The 27,613-nt window shown below is 43.1% G+C and overlaps 1 protein-coding gene across 1 annotated transcript in view; it reads left to right on the top strand.

Annotated features, from left to right (window-relative positions):
• Window positions 1-27,613, top strand: part of BTBD11 (BTB (POZ) domain containing 11) — a 78,645-nt gene that overhangs the window by 33,636 nt on the left and 17,396 nt on the right. Inside the window, exons 5-11 of the mRNA XM_010005851.1 lie at window positions 8,720-8,885; window positions 12,468-12,557; window positions 15,736-15,837; window positions 16,951-17,044; window positions 17,154-17,289; window positions 18,953-19,173; window positions 20,413-20,591. Coding sequence (XP_010004153.1) covers window positions 8,720-8,885; window positions 12,468-12,557; window positions 15,736-15,837; window positions 16,951-17,044; window positions 17,154-17,289; window positions 18,953-19,173; window positions 20,413-20,591 — 988 coding nt within the window. The remainder of the gene's footprint in view (window positions 1-8,719; window positions 8,886-12,467; window positions 12,558-15,735; window positions 15,838-16,950; window positions 17,045-17,153; window positions 17,290-18,952; window positions 19,174-20,412; window positions 20,592-27,613) is intronic.

The raw sequence follows: 27,613 nt of genomic DNA, 5'->3' as shown, positions 1-27,613 counted from the left end.
CTCTCTCCTCTCTCCTCTCTCCTCTCTCCTCTCTCCTCTCTCCTCTCCTCAAGAGAGGTGAAATTAGCATCTGTAAGTGCTGGCCCTGAGGAGGCAGCTGTGAGAGGTGTGCATTAGCACCAACAGAGACCATCATCCAAGAATTTAAGTGAGTACAAGAAAATCCCTGGGGAAAAGGAAAGAAAAATAGCAACAAGGTTATGAAAATGGAAAAGCAGCAACCAAAAGGAGAACAAATTATGCAGCTTAATGCACTCAAATTGGGGTGACCAGATAACCTCTATCCCAGAGATGAGAAAGAGCTGCCTCACGAAATCAGAGGGTCAGAGGGAAGTATTTTTGACAAAGCCCGAAATGGGGCCATAACTTTAAGGATTAATAATAGTAATGCCCAACATTTGAAACGGATGAAAAATGATCTGAAGGAAAGTTCCAGGCTGTTAGTGCAAGGCTTTCAAATGTTTTTCCAAGCAGAGACTGATTAAAGACTTGTTGTTGAGGGAAAAATGGGATAAAATTTGACACAGATTTTTCTAAACATAGATCTTGCTAGACTAATCTAATAAGCTTTTGATAAGATAACTGATTTTCTACCCAAATTCAGTAGATCTCATCTATTTGTACTTGAGTGAAAGATTTGATGCAGTCCATGTGGGGAGCTATTAGTTAAGATGAAGAAGATAGGGATTAGTAAAGGAATTGGAAAGTGAGCAGGGGTTGGCTTGAGAGATGGCAACAGCAGGGTTGGCTGCTGTGGGTTACAAGCAGAGATCTTCAGCCCTCCATTCTAAAAACTGGTCTGTTTTAATTTTCAGAAAGGGCTTTGGCACAAATCTGAGCAGTGTGCTCATGAAGTTAAAATTTGCTGATGCCATGATGCTGAGAGGCATTGTCCTGACAAGAGGAAGTTTGGGAAATCATCCAGGAAAAAGGGGATGACCTTGAGTGCTGGGACAAAATAAATGGGATTAAATGCCTTTTTCTACAAATGGAAACATGTGGAGATTAATTAAACAATACATACATATGTAACATGTACACTGTATCTACAGTGTAATATATGCTGTATTGGGAGCTGAGTATTGGAAAGGTGGTCGTAAAGCCTGTATTGCAGTATTTCATCTCAGAATACTTGTGAACCACAAAAGTGACTTTTTCCTTGGCCATTAAAAAAGCAAATGCATTTTGAGCATGCATCAGGAGAGGTATTTCCAGTTGAAGTAGGAAAATATTGGTGCCTCTGTACTTGGAAGTGATGTGGAATCACAAATCCTGTGTCTGGGTCAAGCAAATATTCACATTGGAGCAAGTACAGAGAAACGGGCTGGGGTGATTTGAGTTTTGACATAATGTTCTCATGGAGGAAGGCGGGAAGAAAGGGGCTCATTCATCTGAGTGAAGTTGATGCTGATGGAACATGTGACTCTTCTCTAGAAATACATCAGGTATAAACACAGCAGAAGGAAAACGAGGTTATTTTTAAAGGGCAGTGCCAACACAGAAATATGTGGATATTGATGGGTCATGAGTAAGTTCAAAAAAAAGCGCAGATGAATCCGGGCCTTGCTGCAGCAAGGGACGGTGTTTTTTAACCCTCCAGTCCCATCCACTCCCACAACCTTTGCCACATCACAGCCTGACCCAGGGCTCCAAGTTGCACATACAGCTCTCATCCAGAAATGCCTCTGGGCAAACTCAGTGTCTTGAGTGCTTTCAAAAAACTGTCTTTAATTGAAAACTAGTCCTAATTTCCAATTAGCCTAAGTGTGAGAATACCTAAGTCTACCTTTTCTGTCTGGGACTATCCCTCTTATGAAGACTCTGGGAAAACAGGATTATCAACCTCAAGAGTGAAGCTTATTTCTGAGCTCCATGGGAGCTCATGGGCCTCCTTGGCTCATTCTAGAGGATTTTGTGAAGACTGTGGAAAAGGAAAAACACAGCAACATAAATGGAAGATGTGCCATTTCATTCTTACAGAGCAGACTATACCGTTTTCCATGCCATCTTGATACTATACCACACATACGCAATTCAAACTTGAAAGTAGAAGAAGAAGAGTTGCATTTAATGTTTTATTTATGGAAATCCTGTGCTTGTACTGGAGCATGAAAATACAAATAGGCTTTAATAAATAGAGATTTGAAGGCAGAAAAACATTTCCACTGCTCTTTGCTCTCTCTTAAAATGTGCTGGGTAAGGGGCTGAGTTTCTGAAGAGGGAGAGACAGTAGAAAATTGCTGTAAAATTCTGCTATTTAATTAGATACAGCTGCTTCTAAGTAGGGATGTTTGGTGCTTGCCTATCTCCTTGAAAGTCCTTGTTCTTTCACAGATTTTCACTAAGCCTTTAACAGCAGCCGTGGCCATTGCTGTAATTAGGCACAAAAATGCCAAACCAGCAAGCGGCAGCAAACAAGCTACTTTACAAAATCCAGGAGTCCCTTGGGGCAGATGGTGCCAGTGCATGAAGGAGATTTTATTACTTAAAAGGTGGAGCATGGGTTTCCTGAGGTGAATCTCTACCTCTCCTGCCAACCGGTTTCTTGAAGATGACAGTAAGAAAGAAATTATTGGAAGAGAGGACCTTGTCCTTATGTTCTTCCTCTCTTTTCGGGCAAGTCACACTTGTTACTTTAGATGCTTTAGGATCCAGCCTTCTTGTGTATTTTCCATTGCTAGCAAGTTCATCAGTATTTCACATGCTTTGTCTCTCTGTACATTCCTGAATACAATAATAAGGATGCAGATAATATATTGTCTTCCACTCATTAGTGAAGACTTGTGCTGTCTCTTATCAAAGATAAATCTGTACCCAAATTTTCCTGTGATCTGATGGCCCTGTTCAAAATCTGAAGTCAGATTCCATTCTGAATGCGGTTCATGGCCTGTATACATGGGACTGTAATATTAAGAGTGTTTTGAAATACAGATTTGGGTCTTGATTTGATAGTCACATCACTTTTAAAATGTATTTTCTAGTGTCTGTAACCAGTTTATTCTCAAGCCTCAATGAGAACAGGAGGTTTGCTAATAAGTATCTTGAGTATTTTTATTTTTTTGTCTTGATTTGGCCCCTGATTAAAGTACATGGATATATTTTATGTCTGCATTAAAAAGTAGTGCTCTTCATCGCTTTGATCAATATGTTTGGGCTTAGGTTACCCTCTCTCCAAAACTGAAAATGCAAATAATTGTCCCAATATAGTATTAATATTGCAGTCCTATTAATATCATAATTATATTCCCTTTTAAAGCACCACATTGGAATACAGAGAGCTCACAGATTTAAATCAAATCATCTGCAGCTCCTACTATTTGCTGTTTGTGTCTGTCATCTCACTGAAGAGCCCCAGGCAAGGAACAGGACCCTTTTGTGCTACAGGCTGTGCATACCCAGATCAAAACTGTGATCCCTGACCCCAGGAAATTCAGCATTGCAAATGCATGTATATTGCTGGCTAAAATATTACTTCTTCCAGACTATCCAGCTGAACTATAATTTTTTTACTCCAGACCTCATTCATATTTAGGATAGAAACGGACTGAATGAGCTCCACAGAGCTAAAAAAATTGTCTTAATTAATAGATTTTCATTATTTTAATTGAAAGGGCTGGCGATGGAGTCCCAGCTAGACAAACAAGGTTTTGGGGCTTGGCTGTCAAGATGATGATCTACTCATTTCAGTGGAGGGCGACATTTGTCCTGCTGCTCATCACAGTCTCCACTCCATTTCTTTTAGACGTAACTACTACTAGCTTGCTATGCCAGCACATAGAGCTTAGAACATGATTAAGATGTTCCTACTCCCTTTTTGGTAACATTTACAAAGCAGTGCATTTTTAAATTTTGTTTTCTTTTTTGTTTGGTTTGTTTTGTTTTTTTGTTTTGTTTTCAAACTGTCCACTACTGACTAGATCAATAATCCCCTCCTAAAGAACAAATAATTAAAAAGCTATGCAATAAGAGAGCTGCTGTGTCTACCAGTTACGATGGAAACACTTTGCCTTTGAATCATCCATTTTCCCCAATGTATTCAATCCATGACTAAAGATTCTCACAGACCCCATCTAAGCCAGTCTGAGTAAAAATGAAAAACAAAAAGAAAAATTCTTGCATTTAAACCATTGTTGAAGAAGTGCTGCATTATGTTTTCATAATGTGAGTTTGGGAAAAGATAAAAATAATTTGCTGTACTGCTAGGACCCATTATAAATAAAGATTATCTTTGACTCCTTTCAGAGCCTTGAGTATTTTGGGGTATGATAGAATGTCATGGTCACTGTGCAGCATTTGACAGTGACCATTTGCAAATAATTAATGTTACCATGGCATCACCCATATAAAGTCACAGTAAAGTTAATTATGTGCAGTGGCAACACTGTAATGATCTTGAAGATAACTGCTGTAGAAGCAATATCTATGAGGAATTAAAAGAGGACTTGGAGAAAATTGCATTGCATTATAAGTTTAAAAAAAGTGTTCACAGCTTTGCTACAAATACAAAGTAAAGAATATTTCACCTGTTTCTAATTTTCCTTTTACTTATAAAAGCAATTGTTTTCTTGATTCAAGGTAGGGAGGGACCAGTTCGGGAGTCTACAGGCTGTGTGATTGAACCTTTTAATTAGAGGGGTGGATTTGCTGTTGAGCACGGGCGCTATGATCTATATGTGTTATTAATTCAAGCATATTCTCAGTTTTGGGAGTGGAAGCATGTGCACAGCAGTGGTGGTGCCAAGGAGCCTGCTGAGCCCCATACGTGGCTGAATTGAGGAATCTGAAATGGGCTCAGCCTTTGGAGAGAGGTTATCACCCTCAAAGGATGATTGTCAGACCTACCTTTGTCGCTGTATCATCTCTGAAGGACCTCAAAGTTTACCTGAGCCAGCACCTGAGGTAGTGATGTCCTGTTGTCCTGAGATAGTCCCTAGGGAGAGGAGGAGAGAAGAGTGTTGGCCCCTCATACTCTTCTCCTGTCAGCCTTCCCTGTCCCTTCAATGAAAAAAGCACCTTTCTGCAGGGTGAGGTCTTGGGGAGAGGATGACCTGTGTGAGTGCTGGCAACTGGCAGAATCTGGCAGCAAACCAACATGGCCTTGGAGGGGCCATCCCCTCCAAGTGTCTAGTGACAGCCTGCTGTGCACTAGAACCAATCACAAAGACTTTTTGGCAAAAGGGCCATGAACTGACTGTGCAGCTGAGGTTTCCAGCTCTGTTTGCTCTTACACTGTCTTTCATTGCTTTTCAGGCACAGCTTCACAACTCTAAAAGGCGACCCTGTATATTTAGCTGATTTAACCATTCCTCATCAACCTTGTTTTTCAAACTTCTTCCCACCTCTTCATAGCTTGTCAGTGTATTTGTTGCAGTACAAAGTTAAGAAGTCTTCAGTGATTCAGGCCTGGGTGCTTATTCCCTTCTTCCTTTTTTATATTTGTGATTCTGGCTGGTGCCTGTGATGGAGCAGCATCCCCTTACACAGTGTAATATGGAGCAGAGACCCTGTGCTCCTGTTGGAATCAACATTATGCAATTAATGGTATGAAAGAGGACTTGGAAGCAAATGCAGTGCTGTGTTGGCTTAGGGTTGATTTTGATGGATTCGGGTTGCTTTTTTTTTAATCTTTCCATTTTCATTTTGAAGTGCAACTGCTTGGTCTGTCTGCTGTGCTGTCTTCTCAGTTGGTTAAAAGTGATGCTGTGTTCTCCTATTCGGTACTTGTAGTTCCTGATCGTTTTTGATGTGTCTTTTCACTGCTTTTTATCTGCACATGTTAAATTTCCTTTCCCTTAACTCCTTCATCTCTCTGGCTTTTTGAGACGTTGCTATACTTTCTCTTCTGATGCATCCCTGTTCTTCTCCCTTGTGTTGTGCTCTTATTAAACTCCCCAATTTGATCACTATCCATTTTATTAGTTAACATATGACACAGCAATGGTCTGTGTCAATTTCTGCTGTATAGTTTCCTTTGCTGTGTCACATAAATCAGGGCTGTAGCTCACCCACGGTGGGTTTTTTTCTGGGGTACAAGAAGGCAGTGAGCCACTGGTAGTGGTACTAAGTTGTGGTTTCTTGCTTTGTGGTACTTGGTGTGGATGACATTTTGTCAGTGCAGGTGTCCTAGCATCCATGCAGCCCCGGGCTCCTCTGCATCTGTGTTATTGTTGCAGTGTTTGTACAGCAGTAGCATCCTGGAGCACCTGGACCAAGACCCTTATCCACACCTAGTTGATTGAGGAGTACTAATTTGCTCATACCCAATATCAGCAGTAATTCATGAGTCCACTTGACTGTTAGCAGGTGCTTTTATGGGACTGGAGCTAACTCATGATGGAGTTGCTTATGACAAAGTAATTTTTGAAGCCATGCCAGAGTAGAGATAAAAACAGCCCATACAGGATAGGTGAGATAGGTCCTTGTTCCTCATTCCTTCATTGTGTGGGTGTGCAACCCAGGTCAGAAGCTGCTTTTGTTTAAAGAAGACATCATCAGTTAGTGTTGTGCATGCACTGAGCTGGGCTGACGTCAACTCTGCCTGATTCTGCCAGCAGTGAGTTTGACCCATTTTATTCAGAGTGTATGTTACATTCCTCGGTAGAAATGATGAAGCAGTGGCTTAACACAAGCGGTGATTCATAGTGGCAGACACCTCTGCAGTCCTCAGAGGCTGTCTGGATCTTTCCATAGCTGCACTTCACCAAGGAACCACGTCGTTCTCAGCCCAGTCATCTGGAAATGGCCAGCAGCAGCTGGGAGATCCAGACTCATTTTCTCTCTGTGCACCAAAACCCCCAGCACCTAACTTCTGAGCATGCTTTATCTATGCTTTATGTTAAAGGAGGATACAGATGATCTCTAGCATCTCATGCTATGGGGGTAGCAAGTACCAAATGTTGCTGTAGCTCTTCTGTCAGCAATGTGCCATGAGGTGTGAACGTGGCAAGCTGCAATTGCTCCTGGGGATCCTGGTGTCATTGAGCTCAGCCCTGCATATTTGTCCTGGTTTTCTTTTTACTTTAACTCACTCAGACGTACTGCAGAAAACCTGGCCTTGCTATGCATTGCTTTCTTCATTACTCTTTTAGGCATGTTACTGGTGCAGAATCTGTTATTGCCATTACGGTATATTTATTGTGACCAAGTGTTATGCATTAATCTTGCAACAGCCTATTGTGATGAAGTGTCATCCTTGTTTCCCTGAGTGATGATACTCCAGAATTACCTTGTTTGCATTCTTAGGACATAAACTTTTTAGCAGTCAAAACCCAAAATGACCATTAGAATGGATATGAACTAAATATCCATTGTCTTCCAAACCCGTTGTGGCCCAGCACGGCAGAGAGCAAGCTTGAGCTCAGATGCCTGTTTCAGTACTATGTCCTGCAGAAGCTTTCATCAAAATACTGGGTATTTTCCATCACACTTTCCTTCCTCTGCTGAAAAAGGAAGAGTGGTAGCTATTACTACATACCACAGCTTCTCTATAAACAGCATGTTTGTTGCATATTGCTGTTAAATATTAAGCAGTGTTATATATTTTATAAAGCTCTGATAAAGCACTTTGAAGATGAAATTTAAATGATAATGACAGGCTGTTTGTATTTTTTCCTTTGGTTTGCTGCATTTTTTAACATATCAAATGGAAACCAAATCTTGGATGTATGTTTGACTTTCACTTTTGATCTGTATCTTGTTCTTCATTAATAAGTAGCCCCTTGTTTTCTGACCTAGCATTTTTGGAGAATGAAAGCAATGTTTTCCCAACAGTCCTTTGTCCAGATTCACACCAAAAGCACTGTGGATTTGGACTCCACCCTCTGTCCCAGACACTCCTCAGCATGAAAGAAAAGCAAATCTGTCTTTTCATAAGATGAAACCAAGTTGGATAAACATCAGATCGGAATTGCCTGGCTCTCTCTGGAGCTGTAGATTTACATCCTGGCTGAATAACTCCTAGCCCACCTTCCATTTGAAATTGGTATCTTGAGCAGTTTATAGTTTGGGGATCTGTTGAATAAGACCTTAAAAGAATGACATCACAGCTGTTGTACACAGCCAACAAGGATTTGTGGTGTTTTGCCATGATTACTTGGCAAGAGTACCTTCTCTTCCCTGAACCCATGGTGTGCTGCTTGTCTACTGGTGGCCCTGCTTGAGCAGGAGGGTTGGACCAAATAACATCCAGAGGTCCCTTCCAGCCTCAGCCAGTCTGTGATTGTTCTATGCGCTTTCTGCTCCAAAAAGGCTTCCCTGTTACTGGGGCTGAGCTGGTAAGATCCTTGAAGGCGTTTGGAGTGTCATTATTTTTCCTTTTTTGTGTTGTCAATGATTATACATTGTAAGTTCAAAGCTTAATGTAGCCACTGAAACCTTTCAGAAAGCAAGGAGGCTGGATCACCTTACCATGTGAAGAAATGACTTGGGGTGAGAATGTGTTGTGCATTGCTTAAATAGGGAAACAAAATCAAGTGAAATCTGTGGGGTTTTGCACAATTTTTTTATCAAATGTATCACTTGTCCCATGAAAGATAGACCAAGGACAGTCTCCATTAGCTTGCATTAGCATTCCCCATTCAGCACTTCCCTAGAAACATGCAGGTCAAAGGAGAATGAGTATGTGCGTGGCCTTCAAAGAGGGCAAAGTATTATTTTCCTAGGGACAGTGAGGTCTGTCCTCTGAGTGTCCTCTGAGGGAGTTTATGTCTCACATCCACAGAATCGACGACTGTTTTTGTGCGTCTCGGAAGCTGGATGCAGTGGCTACTGAAGCGAAGTTCAAGCAGGACCTGGGGTTCCGGATGCTCAACTGTGGCCGAACGGATCTGGTTAAACAAGCCATATCCTTGCTGGGGCCGGATGGGATTAACAGCATGAGTGAACAGGTAATAAGATAGAAACGTGAAGAAGCAACTGTGAAATGTGAGAGGTTTGCCTGCTTATCCTAGAATATGAGCTCCAGCTTTCAGCTAAACATACACAGGATCTTAATGATTTCCCTTCGTTACCTGGCATGGCCAGGCAAACATCTACATCAACTTGTGGTCTTTTCCAGTTTTTGTTGGTATTGAGGTAACTCAAATGTGTCCCCTTAAGTCTTCTTAACAGTGCAGGCTGAAGCCCGAAAGAGATCCCAAGAGAGCTTAGTGTTGATGTGAATGTTTAAAATTGCTTCAGTGCCATGAAGAGCTGTGAGGGGCAGGGCTTGGTGACTGAACATCCTTCCACTGAACACCGCCCTGGGGTCTGTAATGCATGTCGTATGTACCACCAAACCCTGGTTCATCATTGGCAGTCTTTACTTGAGTGGAGCCCAGTTAGTACTGATCTTCCAGATGTGAAAGTCTTTCTCCAGTGTTATGACTCCATTAGTCATTGTGGCCAACGCCCACCAACTGAGGAGCCTGAATTTCTCTGGAGTTACATCTCCATGAGGCTGGTGGTTGTGTCCAGGGACAAACCTGCCTCTGTGTCTGCCTACTGGCAGCAGTCTGTGATGCTCATCATCAGAGGACTGTGATGCTCACCAAGGTGGTTCCCCCTTCCCAGAGGGAAATGACAGCCATGGATACTACTGTTTCCTTTTGAAATTGAGTCCCCTGAATTTTCTGGTGCCCCTGATGAAAGTATCACTGCATGTTCCCAGTGCTATGACATCTCCTTTGGCAGGAGGCAGGTGACTGTTGCCCTTGAGGTAGTCACTTGGGAGAGCAGCTGGGTTGTAAGTGGGTTTAGGTTCTCTGAGATGAAAGCCTCTCTGGGAATGTGAGTTATGTTGCTATTCAGTGGCTTCAGTCTCAATATTGTGGATTTGTTGGAGAAGAGCTTGAGAAGGCAGAAGTACTCCTCCCCAAAAAATAGTGTTGGAGACCTCATTCCAAGGTTCATACATGGTACTTTTAAAAACTTACTATTATTTTAAGTTAGTCTGAACCTGGAAACTTTTCACAGCATATTTCCTTGGTGGAAACCTGGGAACATTCTTGTTTGGTTGATCAAAGTACCTAATCATATGCTTAACTCGGAAGACATGCTTGCATTCTATTTGAGTGAAAGTTAAGCCTGTGCTTAAACGCTTCACTGGATCAAACATCCCACATCTTGCAAAACAGAGCTCCAAGTGATACAAGGCTGAAAGAAAAAGAGCCATTTTTTATTTTGCCAAAAACCAAATGCCCCTTGTGTTGATTGCACATGTCGCTACCATGTTCCTCTGTGTGTTTGTTGAACACTAAGGATGGACTCGTTAAAAATCCATTCCTCCTGTGTGCAAAGGGAGGGGACTGAGCAAGGCTTGGGGACTGGCCCTGGACAGCAGTGCAAGAGGAGTGGAGGTTAGAAACCTCCTTAACTCTTTAAAGCCCCAACACTGCAGAATGACATTGTGGGCCCCTTTCGGTCAGTGGCCTTCCAGTAGCTGAAGAGGGCCTACAAGAAAGCTGGGGAGGGACTTTTTATAAGGGCTTGAAGTGAAGGACAAGGGGTAATGGCTTTAAACCAGAAGAGGGTAGATTTAGGTTAGACATTAGGAAGAAATTCTTCACTGTGCAGATGGTGAGACACTGGCACAGGCTGCCCAGGGCAGATGTGGCTGCCCCTTCCCTGAAAGCGTTCAAGGCCAGGTTAGATGGGGCTTTAAGCAACCTGATATAGTGCAAGTTGTCCCTGCCTATGGCAGGGGGGTTGGAATTAGATGATCTTTAAGGTCCCTTCCAACCAAAAACATTCTATGATTTTATAAAATAACAAAATAAAATCCCCTGGCAGACCCTTTGCTCCCAACATTGCAGCGGGATTCTTTGCTGTCGCTGTCCATGTGCCTTGCAGAGGGGAGCCCCAGCACAAGGCTTTCAAATTCTTTTTTCAGATGTGATAGACTCTTTGTGCTAAACATAAAAGTCACTTATTGAATTATGCCACCTACAGAAATTAAAATAATAGTGTAAGGAACATGTAATTAATTTTAAGCTGCCATCCTGTCCCTGCATTTCAAGGCCCAAACACCATTTTTTGTAATTCTTATGGTCCTGTTTCTTCCTGTAGTGTTTATTGACTGCCAAAGGAAATGTTTTGCCACTGACTGTAACTGAAATACTTTAAAATTCTCTTTGCAAGTAACTTCAAGTCACCCAAGAACTCTCCGTGCCTGGGATGAACTTGTTTGTTCTTACTAATGGCATGAGGCCCAAAATGCCTGTTCCCTTACTCTGTATCTCCATATGCACACTGCAGATTTGATCCTGTGAACTCAGTGTGCTTTGAGGGGACTTTAAGTACCTTACTGGGACAAATCTTTATATTTTTAATTTAAATTTTCTCTACAAGGGCAGCCCTTCCATACAGAAGCACTCCCTACCTTTAGCCCTGCATGCAAACAGGAAAAATAACGCACTGGTGCTGGATTCATGTTAAGACAAGCGGTGTCATGGCTCTGTGTTTGGCCATGCTGGCACCTCCAATTTCTCTGAAAATAATTTAACTTCATGGCAGCACTCAGGTTAATCAGCAAACAGGCTTGTCATCTGACAGCATATTTACCAGGGGACCTCGAGGTAGGCTAGAAACATGCATCAGACGTAGATGCGTGCTGCAGTAGATTCACTGCAAAACAACTGGTGGCTGTTGATCAATATCCCCTAATGTATTTAATAAGCAGCTTTTTCAGTTGTAATTTATGGTAGATTTAATGATTTTTTAAATGGTTTCATCTGAACTCATTACCACAACCACAGTAATACTTCTCTTAAGGGAAATGGTGATCAGCCACTGTAGGTATTTCAGATTAATACAAATTGCACTGCGGTGTTTCTGTAGTGAAGAGTCACTTACTTAATCCACTTTACTTCCAAACAGGGCCATGTTTTTCTAGAAACAGCAACTTACACCAATGCTGTCTGACACTTCATTTTAAATTAAGCCCTGATTTGCTAGGGAGTGCTATACAAAGCCTTAACATGCCCAGACCTTACTGTATTCATGTTGAAAAAGCTGTACCAGAATCTATTGTAAGAGGAGCTTGGGATGTTTTTTTGAGACTCAGTAATTTAAAAGTTACATTTTATGAAACTGTGATAATAGAAAACTGAATAGAATTACTGTATTTTTAAATGCCAGTGGAAGTACAATTGCTTTCATAAAAACATTTATCTACTGGGGCCCCAAAGGCAAAGATGCTTAGTTTAGTATATGAAGACGGAGGTGGGGCTGACAAGCCTAGTTTCCCTCACCATGCTGAGGATAGCATTAAAAAAAACAGTCAACACAAGTGATGACAAAACCAGAAATTTTACAAAAGTGATTGGCTTTTGCTAGTTTGAGGGGCATGTCTGTAACAGAGGTAATTGCTTTCATTAAATACATACTGTTAGTCTTGATGATATATACTTTAATAATTGTTTAAAAAAAATCAGAGAGTTCTGTGTTAAATGTGTCAATTCCTTTGTTTTTTAACTCCAAAAAATGACTAGGGCATGACTCCACTGATGTATGCTTGTGTCAGGGGTGATGAGGCTATGGTGCAGATGCTGCTAGATGCTGGAGCAGATCTGAATGCTGAGGTGAGGACTTTTTTGTTGGTTGTATCTTTGTTCTGTTATTTGTTTACATCTTAAACTAACCCCTGAAACTGCAGCAGAAATAAAATGCCGAGAATTAAAAAGAAAATAAATTTGCCTGATCCTGGGCAGCACCACTTGAATAGTGAAATAAAACTGCATTAGGTTGACATCGGGGTTCACTGCACAGAAGGGGTGAAGTCATCAGATTTACCCCACAGGTAATACTGATTGAGTTGTGTTTGCACACTGCATTAGCATTAGCACGGAGCACAGCTCTAATGATACTGGAAGGACTCCCTGGATCTCAGCTGAGTTAAAATGAAGAGGGTGAAAGAAATACCTGTTTGATAACCTGCCAAAGCTTGAGCATTTCTATGCATTGAGATGTTCCAGCTAAGCAGCCCAAGCTCACAAGTGCAGTGTTAAGTTCCACTGTTTTGTTTTACAAAGTGCCCCGGGCTAAAAACTGTTGCATTAGGAGTTTGAAGCTTCCAGAATATAAACGTCTCTTTGATGAATGCACATCACAAATTTACACAATCTGTCCACCAAGCAGATTGTGGTTCGACTCTGTGCAGGTATGTACATTTTTAAAGAGCCGTTTGAAGATCTGTGAAAGAATTATTTGTTAATGATTCCAGTTTCAATTTGTTGAGGTCATGAGTAAATGAAGCTGTCTGCTTCACTTATCTGTGTTCCATCTGTTCTGTTTGGACTTGAGCGAGCTGATAAATTGTAGTCACTGCTTTCAGCCAGACATTTTGCACTTTAAAAAAATCTAATTTAAAAGTAGAAATGGATGTTACCTGTAAGAGACTGATACTTATTACTATCTGATTGCTGTTCAGTGGCTTATGTGAAATCAGCTGATGATTTCAGTTCCACTCTCACCTCTTCCCAAATTCAAGCAAACCACCTGCAAGAGCTGGCAGTAATTGAATACTCCAACTGTTGTTAATACTCTCAATAGACAGACCAAAGACTGGATGGGCCTGGAGACTGATCTCTCCTTTAACCCTGCCAGTGGCTCAGAGGTGAGGTGGCATTTTTTGGTTCCTAGGACAAGTTTTCATTAGGAACAGTCCTCCCAGTTGCTCCAGTAATCTTCCAGACTTGAACCAAATCCAAATTTAAAGAATTTTGTCTTCCTGAAAATGCTGACATCTGAGAGAACAGCTCCAATGAGGAGTATGAACCTCCCTGATTCATTTCTGTAGAGTGTTTGCTCTAAAATCAAATGAAAACACTCTGGGACAAGAACTGTGAATAATTATGGTGTACAATTATAAGATGATTTGTGCACACCACAACCAACTGTGCAAATTGGCCAATTACAGCCAAAAAAAAGGCAAATCAACCATGAACAAAAATAAATACTCTGTCAGGTGCCTGCATCATTTTCCCCCTTTCACTTTGCAAATCAGCTATATATATATGTTTCCAAAAGTAGCCTCAAATGCTGGGTGCCTCCCTTTTTGATTGCCCATCTTTAGCAAAAATTTCCAGATGTGCTGAGAAGTTGTGATTTGCTCTAGAGTCTATGGGACCTGTAGCTACTCAGCTAATCTCAACTGAGGCCTTAGAAGCCCAGTCAGCTGCAGGTCTTCTGCAAATACTATGCCAACTACATATGCCAACTGGAAAGAACTCTAACCAAAAACAAAGGAGCAAAGGAGTTAGAATGACTTTGTTTTCTTTGCCGTTTGCCATGTGCTGGCCTGAACAGCGCTGGGAATCCATGCTTGAGGAGGAGTTGGATGTGTTCACAGAACTGTGACCCTGCCCATCCTCACCCTCCACTGCTCTTGCTCCCCAGCCTCAAACCCCAAGGCTCAAGCTTCAAGCTCGATCCTCTTCCCTTTGAGCAAACCCAGACCCAAAGAAGTCCCGTACCTGCACTCGGACACTGGTACCCTTCTCCTCTTGTACTTCAAGCTCGCTCTTTGGCAAATCTGGGTGATAACAGCCAGATGCTGGTGCAGATCTGCTCCTCCAGCAGCTGCAGGTTCTGCATGAGCTCTTCAGATTTTGCCCTCATCCCTGTCCTTGGGACTGAGTGCCTGGTCGTGTGCTTCTAGCAACATGCTGCATGTGGCACTTGTAAATGCGAGCTGCTAATGCAACTGGGCACTTGATTACTGGCCCTGCTCCCCTGCGTGGATAAAAGTATTTCAGACAAGGTAGCAAAAGCATAGCTGACTGATGAGACAGAGAGGTGGTGCATCTTTTACTCTGATTTTAGTCCTCCTCTGAAGATCAATAATAAGATTTTGAATTTTAGTGTCACACTCCATCTGAGTGTGCAGGCTCGGATTGCAAATGTTCATTAGATTTTACCATCTCTGTGAACCTCATCAATATTAATACCCCCATCTTTGAGACAGGGAAACTGAAGCAAAGAGTGGTTATTCATCTTTCCCAATGTCTACATTAGAGGCACCAGGCACTGAGGCGTAGAAAATGGAAGGAGAAATGTGAAAAATACCATTTTGTTTTCTGAGGATGTAGTTTGCATCTCTTTTAACTGTCACCACCCTGCTCTTTTAACTCGACTCAGACAGGAGACAGCAGTAAAAAGGAGTTTTCTTAAAGCATCATTGAAATGCCACGCTGCCCCATCACTCCTCAACTGCCTTTTTTCCTTCTGTGGGAGAGGAGGAGCCTGGAAGCACATCTGTGAACTCTAGCATAGGGCTTGTGATGTGTCTTTCATGATGGCAGTGACAAAAGTCATACCAATTTATGTGGAAGGAATTTCTTTGTGCCTGGAATAATCCCAAGACCCGGGGCTGTTGATACACAGTCTGGAGAAGTCAGTGGGATCCTTAGCTGTAAGCATCATGATCCGTCCCTGCTTCCCCAGTGTGTGCTGCTGTAACCAGCTGTGGATGTTTTGACCTTGTGAAAGAGTATCTGGTGGACAGTGGTTTAGACGGAGCTACAGTAGTTGGTAAAAAGACTTCATTTGGTATGAACTCTATTCAAGCTGTCAAATCAGCACGAACAGTTTTAATATTGAGAAAATTTTTGCAGGAAAAAAAAATGTAAGCCAATCATTTTATAAAGCACCTTTCCCAGGTTTCCTATTCCGCTTACTCCCTTACGTGCCTGGCTTTCAGGCAGGTTGAATTTTATTACGTATAGCTCTTTAAAAAAAATAACTTTAATTTGTTTGTAGGTTGTCAGTACTGCTCATAAATACCCATCCGTCCACCCTGAGACCCGCCATTGGACAGCTCTGACATTTGCTGTGTTGCATGGACATATTCCTGTAGTTCAGGTATTATTGTATTTCCCTACCTGCATCTCATTGTTTTGTTTCTCCTCTTCAGTTCTAATACATCCATCTCAAACCAGTTTTGTCATACTCATATTGGTTACCTCTGCTTCTTCTAGAGTGTACTGATATATAATAGACCTATTATATAATGAATACGGTATCCAAACCTTAACCAATATGAGGTTTAAATAGGAGAAATTTAAAGCAAAGTTGCACCAAAGAAAGTCTGACAACTCCTTGTGCTCCTTCCTGACCACTTGTTTTATATGTTTGTTTATTCATTCATGACACTTTCTTACACTGTAATATTCTAGCAAACACAAAACTGCTGTCTGGGTGGGGGAGAGGCGGGCAACAGCCCTTGTGCTGCTCTGAGGGGGGAGAAGCGCTCGCTCTCCTTACCCCAGCGAGGCGTCGCGAGGGACGTGTGGGTTCTGTGCTTTGGCATCTCGGAAGTCAAGAAGGTTTCTTCTTAAAAACAGCTGTGTCTATGGCACGCTTAATTGAAGGGCCAAAACTGTGAAGGCCTCAAGGCAGAAATGGCCAAGAGGGAGCTGCAGTGCAGGCTCCATCCTGCTCTCATTGGCCACTTTTGTTTTCAGTTTTGTTGTTATTTACGTGGAAGTGTCCCCGATGGCGATCACAGCTTTTGGATGCATTACTGCAATTGGTTCTTAAAAGTGGCCTTTCTTTTGGCCATGTCTTTATATAAACAGATGGAGGCAACTGCAATCCAATCCATTTTAGGCTGGTGCTGGGCTTCTAGAAGACCGTGAAGGAAGGGTGCTTGTTGGGCAAATTTCCAGTACTTGCATCTTCAGTGCATTACTTTCCAATGCTGACTTTACCCCATTTCCCATTCAGAAACACTGATTTACACTTTTTTGGCTCTGAAGTTGGACACTAGTGCTCCTGGTGTCTGGCTGTGTAAAATGAGCGAAAAAAGGAATCAATTTGCCACTATGAAAAAATGGGCAGAATTTGCATGTTGCTTGTCTCCATCGTATCTAGTTTGCAGATAACAGGAAGCATTAGACTCTCATTTGTCACTGCTCATGAATTCTGAAAACTGTGATACCCCCAGGTGCTCTAAATGGTGAACTTTCTTTCTAGCTGTTGCTGGATGCAGGAGCAAAGGTAGAAGGCTCCTTGGAGCACGGAGAGGAAAATTACTCTGAAACTCCTTTACAGTTGGCAGCAGCTGCTGGTAAGGACTTTCTTCTCCCACTGTAATAAATTTTTCAGTTGGGATCTGTGGTTTGGGTGAGCAGATACTGGATTTTAAAATAAGTAAAAATACATCTCTTGACTTGCAGGAAATTTTGAACTGGTCAGTTTGCTGTTGGAGCGAGGAGCTGACCCCATGATAGGAACAATGTACAGGAACGGCATTTCCATGACTCCACAAGGTGACATGAACTCTTTCAGTCAGGCTGCTGCACATGGACACAGGTAGAGTGGGAACAAGTCTAGTGGCATCCTTCAAGTGCTTATTTTTTGCCTGGGCATCCAGTTTGAACAGGCGGGTGAAAGGTTCTGCATGAGCAATTGAACATGTCGCCAACTGTGCAGAGAAGCAAGGCTTTTTGCTAGCATGTGAATTTAACCAGTTGGTGGTACAAGCTGCATTTTGATACCTGATGAGAAAAAAATAATGAAGGGAACTCCTTGTGGTGTGTTGCAACGTGGTTGTTGTTAAATGGTAGCTGATATGATGGCTGAAAGGAATGCCAAAGACATTCCTTCTGAATTTCTTGTTGACGTATTTCTCAGGTTTGGGGTGAATTTTGTCTGCACTGTTGCAGCCTCAATTGTCATTGAACAGTTCCTGCATCTGTGTTTACTGTAAAGTCCCGTGTGCCTTAATGTTGGATCTAAGCTGCAAATTAAAAAAAAAAAGGTATGAAATGGGCACCTAGCATGCATGATCTTGCAACACTCAGGAGCTGACTGAAGTGTAATGGATTTAGTATTGTGATCTTCACATTCCTACTTTTCTGATTGTAGCCGTCCAGAGGAACATAGATACAGGTTAGAGACAGTACCTACCGTCTGTTTGCTTGGAGACAAGCTGCCAGTCTAACAACATGCTGAAGGCATGTCAGGGCAGGTTTGCACAACGCTGCCCATCTGCAGCCTGCAAGACATCCCTGGGATGAAAAGGACAGTTTGGTTATTGACCCTCACATCCGCTGCTCCAGCCTTGCTGCCAGCCAGCATGAGTGGGAGCATGTGCCTGAGGAGGACCTGGGGCTCCCCTTGGCTTCGCTGCTGGCTGTGCATGTTGTAGGGCCTGGCTCTGGTGTTCCCACCTGCACAGTGCTCATTCACGCCCCCTCCTCCTTTCCTCTCTGCCCCAAATTTGTTTAGGACACACCATGCCCCGCTGCCACCCCTCACTGGGGTCTGAGCAGGTGCAGGGAGGACTTTGGAGTATGAAGGAGGTGGCAGAGGAGCCAGCCTGGTTTTTGTCACAGCTGGAGAAACCAAGAGTGACTCCATTGAGATCAATGAGGTTACACTGGTACAAACCTGAGGGCACCAAGACTGAGTTTGGGCTTTGCTATTTGATGGCCCAGCCAGATCAGTGGCTTTGCAAAGTAGTCTCAGATGTGCTTGAACCTGCCCTGACTGGCCTCGTTGAATGTCTTAGCTGCTCCAGCTTTCCCAGACTGCTTTGAGTGTTAATAGAGCGGTGGTGCTTTTAGTAGCTCCAGGCAGCTCCCTTCTCGAGTGGCCTCCGCGGTGTGAGTCCTGAGAGCTTCTCCAGAGGCGCCTCAGCTTTCCCTGGTTGTGGGAAGCGGTCTTGAGTCATGGTTTGCTCATGGGTCTCTGTTACCATGAGGTGCCACCAGTCGTGCGACACGTGTGTGGTTCCTGTCACGACAGCAGCGTCTTGCAGATGTGGCCCAGGCAGGGCTGGTGGGCTAGCAGGAGTGGGGACTGCCTCAGGTCTGCTCTCAGCTGGTTCTGGCATTAATTGGAGTAATACTCTGGATAGGTGTCCTAGTTTGCCATGACGCAGCAAGTCTCCTGAGCACAGCGAAAGCCTAGCCGCTGATTCTGCTCCCCTGCCCTCTCTTTCCCTCTCTCTCTGTCATGCTGTGGTTTACAGGAACGTCTTCCGTAAGCTGCTTGCTCAGCCGGAGAAGGAGAAGAGCGATATTCTGTCACTGGAGGAGATCCTGGCGGAGGGGACGGACTTGCCCGACTCAGCAGCAGCTCCGCTCTGCGCCAGCCGCAACAGCAAGGCCAAGCTGAAAGCCCTGAAGGAGGCCATGTACCACAGCGCAGAGCACGGCTACGTGGATGTCACCATTGACATACGGAGCATAGGTCAGTCCTGGCACCCTCTCTTCTCTTGCTGGGGAGGGGCTGCTGTTAAGAAACATGTCCCTCAGTGGGCTGTTGCTTAAACTGACCACAGTTACCTTCCTCAAACCCTGTGGAAGCAGAAGGTGAGGGGGGATCCGGCAGTTTCCCAGCCCATTTTGGCTGCACAGTGTACCCCAGTGTACTCTGGGGCACTGGCACTTTTCTGCAGGACAGAGTGGTTTCTACCAGCAGCTGTCTTCACTGCTGCTTGACAGAGCATTAGCTGGGGCTCCTGGGCAGTGTCCACCTCCCGCAGGCCACCTCTAAGAGCTCTACTTTTGCACTCTGCCATAAAGCACTCCACCATTAAAACACGTTTATTTTCTGAGGCTCATGAGCTAATCTGAATCCAGAGAGAGACCTGGGTGCCCAGCAGCCTCTGCCTGCTGCACAGCTCCAGCCATGGAGGCATCCAGGATCCATGGATCAGGACATGTGGTGGTCTAAGCAGGCAAAACACCTGATGAGGGAGAGGAGAGCAACGGGGCTGCTTTCCTGGTGCTGGACATTTGCTGAAGTGAAAGAAAAAACCTTTAGGTGGTCAAATGCCAAGCTTGCATTTCCTCCCACTCTGTTTTGCAAAAGCAGAAACTGGGTCATCTCCAGCCTAATGCCTGCAGAGGTACAATTGCTCTGTGTGCTGTCTCACTCTGTGCTTGGGAGCAGTTCCCTTTAAGTTCCTGGAGAGTGGTTTTGCCATGACAAGCTACTTGGAAAAGCTGATCTGCTTAACTTGCCCAGTGCTGTTTAGGGAAAATGGTAGTGCTTAAAGAAAGTTTTCATTTGAAGACCACCAGTTTGAATCCAGGTGGGTAGTGACCAAAATCATGGGGTTTTTGCTATTTAATGGCTCTCCAGGGCCACATTCAAACAAATGAGCTAGTGTAAATCTAGTTTCCAAAAGGCTTTTGCATCACAGAGCACCACAGCAATTACCACAAATTGGCAGTCTCAGCAGAGAAGCTGAAGGCTAGATGAGTAGAGAGACCACAGTCTTCTCTTAGCACTTGGAGGAGAGCCTCTGTGCATTAGGTCCTGCTAACCCCCAGCCTTATCAACTGGGGATAAATAGGAATTGGATTTCTAGGGTTATTTGGCAGTGTTTGCTTAAAATCTTAAGATTAACAAAACTGAAGGTAAAAAAGCAGAAGGGCGTATCCTTTTCTGAAGCTGGGAACAAGCTCTGTCCTCTGTCTGTAGGTGTTCCCTGGACACTGCACACATGGCTGGAGTCCTTGCGCACATCCTTTCAGCAGCACCGACGACCTCTCATTCAGTGCTTGCTAAAGGAATTCAAGTCCATTCAGGAAGAAGAGTACACAGAGGAGCTCATCACACAAGGGTTGCCTCTGATGTTTGAGATACTGAAAGCCAGCAAGGTAGGATAAATTATGTATTTTAAAGGAATCAGCCTCATTCCTATCCCGTAAGACATAAAGCTTGCAATATTGTTTTGGCGCAGCTGTCCCAAAGCTTGTTTAGACTGTATGGGATTATTTTTATTTTTTGTAATGTTTGTCTTATTTCTCTTATAAAATCTCTGGGTTTTTTTCACTGTGGAAGCATGGGTTAAAGGCACACAAGCTCATCACATCTCCTGTTCTCCTAGAACAGCTAATACTGATGCTAACAATAAGCTGGAGGGACAGTAGTGGCTGGTGCATAGTGGTGAAACTGAAGTCAAAAGGGTCACTGCAGTATGGCAAGAAATGTTGATCACTGAACCAACCCAAAGAGTAACTTTATCCAGCTTTTTTTACAGGACCATACAACAAATCTAATATTCATGTTTGCTTTGGATTTCTTTAACCTCTCACGTGACTTTCTCTCCCCTTCATGTGGGATTTGGATTCTTAAACTTGTGGGGAGTCTGGTTTCTACAAGCACATAACAGGATAATTTTTTTAAAAAAAATCTTCTATGTGAGTGTTTGTACTTGCAGCCTCCCCAGATTTATTCTTTCAGCTGACATTTTCTTAGCCAGACAAATCAGACTTAAGAAAACCTCTTGAGGGAGGTACTATTGTGTATGCAAAGGGATGATCATGGGACAGGCAGAGAGGAAAATGTCTTGAAGGCTGGATACCTCCTTTTAAAACCTGTTAAAACCAACTGTCTCTTCTCTACTGATACCCCTGACAGACACTCCCAAGGAATGCCCTGTTAACTTCACTGTTACCAGCAAATAATTTCAGTGATGAAAAGCAACAAAAGGATTTGATTGCTGTTTGTTTGGTTTTTTTCTCATGCACCACAATACATGTTGGTATGGTCATTTAATTGTTTAACTGGGAAGTAAGAAACATTTCTCACTCAACTCTATGTGTAATGGCAAGGAGCAAATAATTTTTGGCACCTGTAGCAATAACCTAAATAATGTGAAAAGGGAAGAGGTTCTGGTGCTTAATCCTAAAAATTCCCAGACTTAGTACAGCTAGGGAAAGCCTACATGGATTTATTTCTTCTATCCTGCTGCAAAAGAGGGCTTGGACTATAGTCCCAAACAAATCTTGAACATTTGTTCCATCAGTTGTTCTGATTTTTGCTCCCATGAGCCTTTCCTTTGGGATTAGTTTGTATTGGATGGGTATTTATGGAAAATATTTGTGATAGCTTTTAGGAAATAATTCCAAAACCTAGGATTTGTAGATTATTTGTTCTGAACTCACTTGGATTAATGTTGATTCATCCAGAAACTACTAGCAAGATGCTGTTTGGTTTGAAAGCTGATATAAAACTAATCATATGGAAAACAACAGAGATTAAATTTAGGCCTTGTAATCTAGGATGAGAGATGGCTTTGATTGGTGTTCTCCTGGTGGTTAAAGCCAAAGCCAGTGATGACCATTACAATTAATTATTTACATAGAATTATACCGTTGGGACATGGTAGACTGGGTCTTCCAAAGTCTGGGACATGGAAACAAATACAACTGCTACCTTCTGATTTGGGTTCACTTGAAACCTAAACTGAGGTGGGGTGAAAGAAGTGAAATACCACAAAAAAACCCTACACAATAAAGAATAAATCTGGGCTGATCTCTATTCCTGCCTCTGAGCCTAGGGGAGCTGCCTGTCTTCCCTCTTCATGAGCATGCATATTCACAAACACATGCACATACACTGCTTCATATTCTTAGAAAAATAATGAATCATTCTGGGACACTGTAAGGGTTTACAAATTGTCTGCAAATGGCATGAAATATTGCAGCAGTCTTGTCCAAATGACCTCTCACAAAGCTCTCCCAGACAGAAATGAGGACAGACTCTATGCAACCCTTTGGAAGGAATCAAATAAATTCATTTGTAGGAGAATGAGCCAATAAAAGTTCTCCCTAGTCACTTAGTAGAAGGCAGCTGAAGAAAGCTGAGTTTCAAAGGGTCTTCTGTTTTCCTTCTCTGGAAGGACTGAGAGCAGAGACTGTTCTTTTTATATACCCACAAAATAGAAGTCTCCTTCAAGAGGTGTAACTGTCGTTCACATCCTTCTGAGAGCAAATTGTAAAGCTCTGCATTTTGCAGAGCTGTGGAGAGAGGACTGTGATTTGCTCACTTGGACATCCTTTTCTCTGTGGGCTGAGAACTTCAGGAGAGATTATGACTTGCTAAACATCACAATCTGGCCCAGTACATTTCCTTAATGAGTTATTCAGGGCAAAAAGAATAAAATAAGCAACTAGAACTCACAAAGCCACTTAGCATTTCTTGGCTGATGTAAAACAAGATGTCCCATTTGCTACGTATTGTGATGCTCAGTATATTTTAATTGCATGGCAACTTGCACCTAATAGAAGTGACATTGTGCATTTCTATAAATAGTTCCAACTATCCCCTAATCTCAGAACAATTTTGCAAATATTAATGAGTTAAGATGTGGAGGAAGATCTTATCACTCCTTTACGTACAGGGAAACTGAGGTAATTAAACAGGCAAATTTTTCAGCACCTTCTAGAATGACAGTGTCAGCCACAGAAGCTGAGACAACCTGGATAAGCCAGACAGCAATTGGTAATTTGAGTAATTTGGCCAAAGAGGCTCTCCAAAAAACACACAGAAACATAGGACAGGTCTCAGAGTAGGAAGCATGCCTTCTGCCCACCTTCTACTTTCCACTGTCAGACAAAATGTTCTTGCGGGATCCAGTACTGTGTCCAGTTCTGGAGTTGCCAGCATATAAGAAGAACATGGAACTGTTGGGCCAAGTCCAGAGGAGGGCCATGAAGATGATCAGAGGCCTAGAGCACCCAGGAAAGCTAGGGAGGGACTTTTTAAAAAGCATGCAATGATAGGACAAGAGGAAATGGTTTCGAGCTGAAAGAGGATAGATTTAGATTAGAGATTAGGAAGAAATTATTCCCTGTGATGGTGGTGAGACACTGGAACAGGTTTCCCAGAGAAGCTGTGGCTGTCCCCTCCTTGGAAGTGTTCAAGGCCAGGTTGGAGGGGGCTTTAAGCAACCTGATCTAGTGGGAGATGTCCCTGCCCATGTCAGGGGCATTGGAACTAGATGATCTTTAAGGTCCCTTGCAACCCAAACCATTTTACAATTCTGTGATCCCAGGCAGTGCTAAAAGGTCAGGCACTACAAAAATGAAAAGATTAAAGAAAAAATAACCAGTATCTACCAGAACGCCATCAGATACATGGAATCCTTTTTTTCTTACAGATATTTCTTAAAATGTCTGTTCCTAGAGGGTCCAGATGTGAGGGTTGATGTGGGAGCTCTGCCACCAGCCAGCACTGATTCCCGTCTCCTGCGGGGTGGCAGGGTGGCTCTCCATTCCCATTTATGTGCCGGGACACTTACAATAGAAATAAAAATAAATCTCGCAGAAGTCCTGAGGCTGGAACACTGAATGGCAACAAAAAACTGGCAAATCAGGCAAAACTGGCTGAGCTCAAGTCCCTAGTTTTATTGTCTCTCTTCAAGCTGTGAAATAAGTGGGGGAGAACAGTGAATAGATTGCACATCGGTTGTTCTCTGCTGCAGTAAAGCCCTGGAGGAAGACTTCCAAAAGCAGAAATGAAGGTCTGATACCCAGCTCCTGGTGGCTTCCAGTGGGATGGAGTGCTTTCATTTCCTTTCATGCCTTTAAATGTCTTTATCAGCTGCACTGTTGAGAATTGGATGGAGAGTGGAGAAGTGGCAGTATTTTCATGCTGGCAAGGCAGAGAATGGCTCTGCGCTCACTCTCCCCTGCAGTTCCTGCTGTTGTGCAGCGAGCTTGGGTTGTTACCAAACCAAAGACCAGAGACAAACTACTCTGGAGAAAGCAGCATCAGTGGGAAGGTCATGGAGGGCTTGAGTTAAGGCACTTCCTAAGTGCATGCGAAACTCAAACCAGGAAAACTCTTGACAGTGCAACTTTCAATAACTTGGTGGATTTGGGCTGCCAAGTGAGGAGGAAAAGTGCTGCCATTTTGGGATGGATTGAATCTCTTTGGCAGACAAGCCCACAAACATTCTCTGCTAGAAGTGGTTTGGACAGGGCTGCATGAGACAAAAGCTGGAGAGACACTTCTGGGAGTGAGTAGCCCTGAGCTAAACTTCAGCTGCTGCATTGAGCAGACTGAAGTCCCTCAAAGCTAAGATGACATGGGAGATCTTGTTGCAGAAGAAGGATAGGAAGATGCAGCCAAATTCCTGCCATCTGTGTGGTGCTCTTTGTGGCCTGGGGAAAGCCCCAAACTTCTCACTGCGAACTCTCCTCTGCCTCCAGCTGAGGTTGACATTTGCTTCATCTGAATTTGTCTCTGGGCTGGATTGTCCTGCCCCAAGTCAGAGGATCATATTTGCCTGAGTAGTGGATGTGTATGAGGGCTGGCACAAATCAGTGAATGGGCCCCCCAAATAGAGACTTTTAAAAGAGCTGTGTGGAGGCTGAACCTAGATCTGTGGGCTTTGTAGTGCCTCAGGTGGGGCTCACAGGTCAGCTCTTCTGTTTTTGCAGGTAGGTTCTCTTGAAGATAAAATGCTGAACATGTGGGATGCTTCTTTGTCCCCTGTCAATTAAAATCCTGGAGCTGTTTCAGTTTGATCTTGACATTTCCACAATTTGAAAAGAGAGAGACTCAAAACCACAACCTTGGAAGTTAAACACACCTGGCCTTTGGAGGAGGTTGGTTTTAAATTTCCACTCTGAAGCTCAGTGTGAACTTGAATTGCTATTAAATTCACCTGGCTCCATCCATGCAGATGAGCCAGCACAGTTGCACTGTTGAAGTAGGAGATTATGAGTCCCATTTCATCCACTGCTTTGTTCTGTATACAGCAATTTAAACCAGATTGTCCTTGACCTAGTTTTTTGTGAAATAATACAATATTTTCATTCCAAATAATCTCTCTTACAACTGTCTCCCTTCCCCGCTTAGTATGGGTGAGGAGCTGATATTTGCCATCACTTGGATGCTTTGTGGTGTGCACAGATTACTGAGCTACGTGTGTTAGTCCCCATGTGCATTGAATGGAAGTGCTACAAGTGTTGTCTGAAGCTCCACCTGGCACTGGATGTGCTTCACACTGGAAGAACTTGGTTAAGGTCTATAAGTATTCTTGTGCAGGACAAAATCAGCTTAAAAAATTGTGTGAGGAATCATTTCTTGCCCTTCCGTTGTTGCATTTTGCAGCTTTCTCTCTTCATCTTTTCCATCAGTAACAAGGTAGTTTATTTTAAAATTTAGCCTGTTAGTGAGGTGTTGATCACGCTTACACAGCCAGGCTTGCTGAAAGATGGAGAAAACTACTTTACAAAGATGTTTCATGGAAATTTAAAATTCCTGCGGAGTTTCACAAACTCTGCAAATTGCATTGCTGCCTACAGGCAGCTGAAGAAAGCTGCAGGAGTGCACAGACTCTTCTGGATGTCTGAGCTGTTTGAATAGCAGCCATCAGTCTGGTGCTGACAGTTATTGAGAACAACAATTCAAAACAATAATCAGTTTTTAAAATTCCAGAAGGATTCAGGCTTATTGGTATCTTGAGAAACCTGACCTATATAATTTAAAAGCTAAAGTACTCTTTCAGCAGTGCAATAGCCACTTAGAATCCAAGAACTTTTAGAAAGCAAAGATTGGGGCTTTTCTGCATATGTCTTTTCAGAAATAGCAGCATGTAGGCTCTGTCATAGATGCAGTAACTACTGAAAAAAAAATTTCACATCTCCAACAAACAGCAGCAGAAAAGACTGACACACCTGCCTGCTCTGTTGCAGCAAAATGTTCAAAAGCTGAAGCTTGCCTGTTCCCTTGTTGCTGTGGTCTTTCTGGATTTAATTGCTCTGTAACAAATGTCAGGAGAGTTTCCTCAGAGAACGTCAACAGACTCAACTCGTGTGTCTGTTCTGCAAAGTCCAGACACGGTGGTCAGCAAACATCAGCTTTCCCTCTAGGTCTGCACGTGACCTAGAAAGTGACACTGGAAGGTGAAGGAGCTAGAAAATTCCCCTTTGTGTCCCTTGCTTCACAATGGGCTGAAATAGATATTTAAGATGGGCTTGAGTGAAGCTCTGTTTTGCTGTATGAAGCCAGGCTGTTCTTCAGGAAGGGCTCAGATTAGAGGGTACAGGTGAGCCCTCTACAATGCCAGGGTAGGCACTGGGTCATGCTCAGCTCCTAGGGGAAAGCCCTCCTTTGGGAGAGTGCTGTGCATGTTTCTCCTGCCTGGAGAGAGATTGGGAAAGATCTCTGGCTGCTGGGTGAAATTTTGCTTCCTTGTTAAACTGCTTTTCAATGGAAAATTTAGCAGTTTCATTAGAATATTTGTTCTCCACATAATATTTAACCTTCCTAGAAAAAATTAACACCTGAAAACTTGCATTTTTTGGCTGACAATTGAAATGCTTTAACTGAAGAAAAATGTAGACTTTCTGCAGAGGAAACAGATATACCAAAAACTGCACTAAAAATAACCCTGAAGACATTTCAGGATGCTAAAGTGCCTGCTTATGTGTTTCATGGAGTGGCTCATGCCCTTCTGTGTGTCAGAGTGCCCAGTGTGTGCTCAGTGATTGATCTTTTGGCTGGGACTTCAACTGATTTCTTAAGGCAGGTTGCAGTGATCTGTAATGTTGCCTGTTGTCATCTGTAGTACTTCTGTGTCTAAACAGTTCAGAGTAACGAGGACGCGAGTTATCCACACATGTACATCGTGCATTCTCCATGTGAGATGCGAACGCCAGGTACTGAGTGGCATGTTAGTAACAGACTGTTAATCCTGTCTTAGTGTTTTCATAATGCAGATTCAGCTTCATACTAACACAGGTTTGATTTCTTTTCTACCCTCTGTCTGTCTTCTAAAATGTTTCCCTGCCAGAGGCAGGAGCCGTTTCTTCACTGACAATAAATAAATGGCGTAGATGTGACACCTGCCCTTTTCTGGGCTCTCACCCAGGGATTAGACTGT

This window comes from Chaetura pelagica, unplaced genomic scaffold (genome assembly GCF_000747805.2).
Source record: "Chaetura pelagica isolate M959 unplaced genomic scaffold, ChaPel_1.0 scaffold79, whole genome shotgun sequence".
NCBI lineage: Eukaryota > Metazoa > Chordata > Aves > Apodiformes > Apodidae > Chaetura > Chaetura pelagica.
This window is presented reverse-complemented; position numbering and strand designations above follow the sequence as displayed.